Below are 7,041 nucleotides of genomic sequence, written 5' to 3' on the forward strand. Positions count from 1 at the left end.
TGTGTTCATTATGAGAAGCCGGATACAATTATTTTACAGAGAAAAGCCGATGTGTATTCTTCAAGGAACCCGCCTTGCAATGCCGAAGACAGTCTGAACGCCGAATATATCATCATTGAAGACTGGTTCAGGGGCTACTGGGGAGTCCTGGAGTAGGGGATCCTCGGGCGTCTGGTCTATTGGATGTGGGTCGGACTGATGAGCCGTCGAGATACAATACAGAAGACGGAGGGGGTGGATGGGCGGCGCAGCTCGGGTAAGCGATGCTGAAGAAGAGCGGCGGTGGCGGCCTGACGGCGGCGGCAGCGGTTGGGTTAGGAGTGTGGTGGCGATGCTCGAAGTAGGCGGGGAAGAACCCGGCATCGTGACGGAGACTTGCGCTAACGATGGCGTTCCTGCGCCGAGGGAGGCGACGCGGCGCATACCACATGAAGTCGATGCGTGGGGGCGGTGGAGTGGACCGCGAGACGCGGCGCTACGCCCCGAAGGGGCGACATCAGGGCGACGCAGCAGCAGCAGGCTGGTCGAGGCGACGATGGGAAGACCTCGGGCGGCAACGTAGACCGCGGGGCACAACGCTACGGCCCAAAGGTGCGGCGCAGTGCGGGTCGATGCAACCCTTGGGTGGCGGCGGGGACCGCGTGTTACGGCACTACGACCCGAAGGGGCGACGCACTGGCAACACGGTAGTCGATGCAGCTGCGGGGAGAACCACGGGATGGCGGCGGTGCGGCCCGACTGGGTAACGCATCGGCAACCTATTGCTGGAGCGGTGGAGGGGCGTGCCGTACTCGGGGACAACCTTCACAGGACCTGCAGAGGCGGGTGCAACCGACTGATCAGGTCTGTGGCGTGGCATGGATGGAGCGGATCGCAGGCTGGCGGGTGATCAGTCCGACCGCACACAAGGTTGGGGATGCTGCTCGGTGATGATGATGGTGGTGTGGACGGTGAAGTGAGGTGGTCGAGCAGACCTAGGCGACGACAACCGGCGGGGAACGGCGTGCGGACGAGCGGCTAGTGTGCGGGGCTCGAGCGGTTAAGCCCAAGCGACCAACGTGGCACCGACGCCCGAGCGGCTAGGCTCGAGCGGCGAACACAATGTCGTGCATGAGATGGCCATATGGCGGCGGCGGAGACGGTAGGTGATGCAGGAGTTCTTTGGAGCAGGGCGGCGACAGGCGACGCAAAGCAACCAGTGGGCAAACGCGCAGCCAATACCCGTGAAGGCCACCGCGTCGCGTGAGGCCGTTGAGTCGGAGAAGAGGCCGGGTGGTTCCGCCTATGTCGGAGTAGAGGCGGCGACGGCCGGCGTAGACCGACGGCAACAGAACGCCGACGGCGGCCGTGACAGGCCGACGTGTCGAGCGAGGCAACCGTGTTGGACTGGAAGCCGGGGGATCGTGCTGATCTCGGAGTAGAAGCGAGCGGGGTCGACGGCGACTGTGGGCGACGCAATCCGATCTATGATCGGTGAACCAAAAAAAGAAAATGCCAGCCAAATGACCGACGGAGAAAAAACTGATCAAGGGATAGGAAAAACTCACTAGGGCAGCCGATCACAGATCGGCGGATGAACCCTGCTACGGGTCGCGTGGCCCCCGGCAGAGATCATGGAGATCGACCTCCCGAGGGCGGCGCCTTGCGGAAGCGTGCGGCGGCTAGGTCTAGAAACATGCGGCTGATACAATGTTAGAAGGGAATCGAGAGGGATTGGCCGAATATAATGGTTGTTGTATTGAGCCCCTCAGACGATTTATATAGAGTACAAGGTTTGGAGGGCAAGAAGCCTCTCCTAAAGATAAGGCAGGAGATGATTAAAAATCATAGACTACCATCTACAAATATATGCCTACATACTCTAACAGAATAGACATTAATGTAGCGGCAGCAACGAGCCGAAGCATTTTTCTCGCCCGCGGCACCGTGTGAGTGCCGTGCCATTCGGCCGGGATACGGCACTGACCAATTCCGCTCTGGACCGGCATAAATACAATAAAGTGGAATGACGGTTTAAGCGGAATGAGAGGAGTGGAGGGAATGGGCTGGGTGGGGTGTCGGATGCCTATATGGCGGAGGTACGGACTGTGAGAAACCTCCCGAGTTAGCTTCCGGTTTGTGGGCCTTCAGACATCCGGACCAATTGACGAATGTTCGGTGCACAATGTTGAATGAGCCAACGTGATCTGAACATTTACAAGTAATTTGATGCACGGTGGGTGTGGCGTAGTTCTCCTCCATGTCCGGAGTCGCTCTCAGTGAAGACTACAGTATTGATGACATGCTAAATGTAAAAGTGACAGTGAACAGTACGAATGAACGGGACTTAATTGATGATGACCACCACCGTTGTCGGCTATTATTGTCGGATGATGAGGCGAGCCAGCGGCAATGCTGCACGTACAGATCACTGTCACTTTGGTCTCAGGATGGGAATGGGCCGGGTCGACCCACCGGGTCTCTGGCCCGACCCAAAAAAACAAGGCTGATGGGTCAGTCGGGTCGGCCTCATACAAAAATCGGGCCAGTAGAGCCGGCACGGAGTGACCCATTGGGTCAGCGGGGCTGACCCACCTCCGAGTACTGGAGTCCATCGGTATCGCCAAATCTTATACGACAACTAGCGATCAGCTAATTATAGTATACTAATTAGCCCAAACTTCAACTAGCTAACATTTGTACATGTACTGGAATCCATTAACCCAACCCTCCTTTATAAACCGGACGTGAATAGAGCTGAAATTGCATATGTGGTTCATTTGTAAACTTTAGTTATTTCAATCATGCATGTTTAGGTTATAATTTTGTTTTATACTTGTAATAACATATTTTGAAAATATTCTATGTACCACAACCAAATCTTGTATAAGAAAATAAAATTTGGGTCGACCCGAAGTACCCATCGGGCCGACGAGGCCATTGACTTTTTTGAATTGGGTCGACCCGTGGCCTCTCAAATTGGCCTTGAGGCCAACGGGGCCGGGTCCAAGGCCAGGTCCGGGCCGACCCGTTCCCACCCTGACTTTGGTCAATAGGTGAGCGGGGTGGTCTACCCCCTAAAAATCAGGGGTAGAGGTTTGTGATTGGTTGTTAGATGGAAGGAGCGTGTAAAAGTGTGTAAGTCTTTGTATGCCAGCGCAACAGCTGCTTGTGAAGCTCCAGCACACGGTCACGGGGGGTCAGCCCAAGAAGAGCAGGCCTTCCGCCAGTCGCCGCGCCTCCTCGACGACGGCCACCGCGTACTCCATGGCGGTGCCGGGGCTCCTGCTCGTGATCACGTTCCCGTCAACCACCACCCTGTTCTCGCACTCGCTGTCGTCCGCGAGCAGCCCGGCCATGGATGCGCACGTCGTCGCCTTCTTGCCCTGCAGCAGCCGAAGCGATTTCGCATTTCAGCGTCGGCGCGCGGTGAGCGGGTTGGAGTAGGTACCGGGTAGCTCAGCACGTACCTTGAGCAGGCCATGGGGCTCGAGCACGTGGGCGGTGGCGGCGCCGATCGCGCCGTACGGCCTGTTCGCTTCCGCCTGCTTCTTCAGCAGAGCGACGAGCTGCTCACAGCCGCCCAGCGTCTTCGCGCCCGGCATGCCGCCCTGTTTGAATCAAAGAAACGGAGGCCGATCAATCAATCAGTGGCTACCAGCGGACGTGTATCTGAAGCTCTTGCATGCTACTTGCCGGCACGATGATCAGATCGAAGGGCGCACGATCGGCGGCCTCGTCCAGCATCACGTCGGCCACGATCCTCGTCCCGTGTCGCGCGGTGACCACGACACCGTCCTCGGCGGACGCGACGACGACGTCCGCGTTGGCTCTGCGCAGCGCGTCGACGATTATTATCGCCTCCATCTCCTCAATGCCGTTGCCTAGTGGAAGAAGAACCTGAAGCACCAAGAATGGGAGGCAATGGGTTTTAGAGAACCTCGTGATTCAGGAGTGGAACTTCAGAATACCAGTACTGCGCGCTTTGCAATGCACCTGACCTTGGGTGTGCCGCTGCAATGCCACTGGACCGAGTTGAGTTCGTTCATGCTGTAGCCACCTTCGTATCTCACTAGCTAAACAACAAAAAGACATAGCAACTTTCGAAAAAAATATGAAAAACATACCCCCTTTTACCCTTATTCTTGTACTAAATCAGCGATAATTAATATGGATTGGAGGGAGCAGCAGAATATGGTAGTGCAGTTGATGAGGAAAATGTTGCCACCTCTTAGATGGGCAATCGAGTTGATAAGAAAACTCACCATTGGTTTAGCGATCTGCTCGACCTTCTCCTTCCCATAGAGCTGCTCCACCAAGGCCAGCACAAACTCCATCGACGTTGCCGGCCCAGTGCCCGTCACGGCATTGCCGTCCACCACCACGTTCGCGTCCACGGCGGTCACCTCGGGAGGGAACTTCTCCACGAACCATGGATGACCCGTAGCCTAAGTACACAAAGCATTTGTTGCAAAAAAAAGGTGGGAACATAATCTATCCACGCAAAAGAAAAAAAATGTCATCCCTAAAATACAGTGGCTTGCCTCTTTTTTTTTTTACTAAAGGCAGATAATCTTTTAAGCTTTTTTTCTTGCGGGTGATAATCTTTTAAGCTTTGCTACACTTACGGAGATTCCCTAAATAAAAAGAAAGAAGAAGAAAATACACCATGTTTATCCACACTAGAAAATACTCGCGAGTTGTTGTGGGAATTGGTTGCAGTATAATTCAATAAGATTTGGTTATGTTGATTATGAATATTTGGATTAATAATATGATAGTTGAAACCTTTGCACTTAAGAAATTATATGAGATAGATCTAGAACTAAAATTACATATAATTTATTGTACTAGACTAATGTATAGTTGTAAGATATTTACTGGATATAGGTATCACGATACAATGGAAAAGGGGGTAAGGCTCTTCCCATGCATGTTGAGGTCGCATGCTTAAGAGCCCCGCTACACATACGACATTTGACATATGACTTTTGTCCAACAATGCACATAAAGACACTCGTTGGTTGAATTTAGTGTGCATCACACCCATGGATTGCTGATCGTACAACTATGAGACCATAGTATCGTATGTTCATTATTTTTGCATGCTTAAATGTTGAGATAAATAATTGAGTGAAAATCAGATAGTTATATAGGATAAGTGAGTATCCACACCCCTAATTGTTATGTGTGCGCGCAATTACACTTCTTCTTCATCCGTGTAGAGAGACAAGTTATGGGCTGTGCAATCGCGATGTATTGATCGGTGCACCAGGCACGCATATATAAGTACAGAGGTGGGCCACAACCTCAACTATACAAGGAAACAGGAGGTGGGCCCTACACACACATATACACGTACACAATATACTCAACACCCCCCCCCCCCCGCAGTCGAAGCAGCGCCAGTGACGCAGAGACTGGAACGGAACTCCTCAAAGGTGGAAGTCGGCAGTCCCTTCGTCATCACATCAGCGAACTGCTGAGCGGTCGGCACATGGAGAACCCGCATGCGTCCAAGAGCCACCTGCTCGCGCACAAAGTGAATGTCCAGCTCAATGTGTTTAGTCCGGCGATGATGAACGGGGTTGGCGGAGAGGTACACCGCAGAGACGTTGTCGCAGTAGACAACCGTAGCCTGGGCGACATCATGATGTAGCTCCTGAAGTAACTGTCGAAGCCAGGTGCACTCGGCGACAGCGTTGGCCACAGCTCGGTACTCAGCCTCCGCGCTAGAGCGCGAAACCGTGGGTTGTCTCTTGGACGACCACGAGACGAGGGAAGGACCGAGGTAGACGCACTAGCCAGAGGTGGACCGACGAGTATCCGGGCAGCCGGCCCAGTCTGCATCGGAGTAAGCCACCATCTCCAGAGAAGTGGACGCCGTGAGTGTCAACCCAAGGGACATCGTGCCGCGGATGTAGCGAAGGATCCACTTCACGAGAGTCCAGTGAGAGTCACGAGGGGCGTGCATGTGGAGACACACCTGCTGGACAGCATACTGAAGATCCGGTCGGGTGAGTGTCAAGTACTGTAGAGCGCCGACAATAGACCGGTAGAATGGAGCATCCGATGCAGGCGAACCCTCAAGAGCAGAAACCTTGGCCTTCGTGTCAACAGGAGTAGCAACAGGATGGCAGTTGAGCATGCCAGCGCGCTCAAGAAGCTCATGGGCATACTTCTGTTGATGAAGAAAGAAACTGTCCGGACGCCGAACGACCTCAATGCCAAGGAAATAATGTACAGCACCCAGGTCCTTGATAGCAAACTCGTCACGCAGCCGGAGAGTAATCTGCTGAAGAACGGCTGCGGAGGAGGCTGTCAGGATGATGTCGTCGACGTAAAGCAGCAAATATGCAGTCGTGTCACCGTGGCGATAGACAAACAGTGAGGCGTCCGAGCGAGTGACGCTGAAGCCCAGTGTCTGAAGAAACCCGGCGATCCGCTGGTACCAGGCACGGGGTGCCTGCTTGAGCCCATAAAGAGAGCGCGACAGCAGGCACACATGCCCGAGAAATGAAGCGTCGACGAAGCCTGTGGGTTGCTCACAAAACACCTGCTCCTCAAGATGGCCGTGGAGAAAGGCGTTGGAGACATCCATCTGGTGAACAGGCCAGCCGCGAGAGACGGCGAGCTGGAGGACAGTGCGGATCGTGCCCGGTTTGACAACCGGGGCGAACGTCTCCGTGAAATCAAATCCAGCGCGCTGGCGGAAACCGCGGACCACCCAGCGAGCCTTGTAGCGCTCAAGTGAACCGTCTGAGCGGGTCTTATGGCGAAAGACCCACTTGCCGGTGATGACGTTGGCGCGAGGAGGCCGGGGAACCAGGGTCCAGGTGCGGTTCCGTTGGAGAGCGTCGAACTCTTCCTGCATCGCCGCAAGCCAGTGAGGATCACGAAGGGCGGCACGGGCGGACGCAGGAATGGGTGACGGCTCCACGGCAGAGGCGGCGAGGACGTACTCGTCACGTGAGTACCGAAGACTCGGGCAGTGAATGCCGGCCCGAGCATGGGTGACGGGGCCGGACGGGGCCACCGGGGCCGGCGAGGCGGCCGGCGAGA

The 7,041-nt window shown here is 54.8% G+C and overlaps 1 protein-coding gene across 1 annotated transcript in view; it reads right to left on the minus strand.

Annotated features, from left to right (window-relative positions):
* Positions 1 to 2,795: 2,795 nt before the first annotated feature.
* Positions 2,796 to 7,041, minus strand: part of LOC123065144 (protein DJ-1 homolog B-like) — a 24,411-nt gene continuing 20,165 nt past the window's right edge. Inside the window, exons 4-8 of the mRNA XM_044488498.1 lie at positions 4,245 to 4,427; positions 3,981 to 4,055; positions 3,676 to 3,879; positions 3,450 to 3,590; positions 2,796 to 3,365 (exon numbers count right to left, since the gene is read on the minus strand). Coding sequence (XP_044344433.1) covers positions 3,180 to 3,365; positions 3,450 to 3,590; positions 3,676 to 3,879; positions 3,981 to 4,055; positions 4,245 to 4,427 — 789 coding nt within the window. The 3' untranslated portion in view covers positions 2,796 to 3,179. The remainder of the gene's footprint in view (positions 3,366 to 3,449; positions 3,591 to 3,675; positions 3,880 to 3,980; positions 4,056 to 4,244; positions 4,428 to 7,041) is intronic.

Source organism: Triticum aestivum, chromosome 3B, assembly GCF_018294505.1.
Source record: "Triticum aestivum cultivar Chinese Spring chromosome 3B, IWGSC CS RefSeq v2.1, whole genome shotgun sequence".
NCBI lineage: Eukaryota > Viridiplantae > Streptophyta > Magnoliopsida > Poales > Poaceae > Triticum > Triticum aestivum.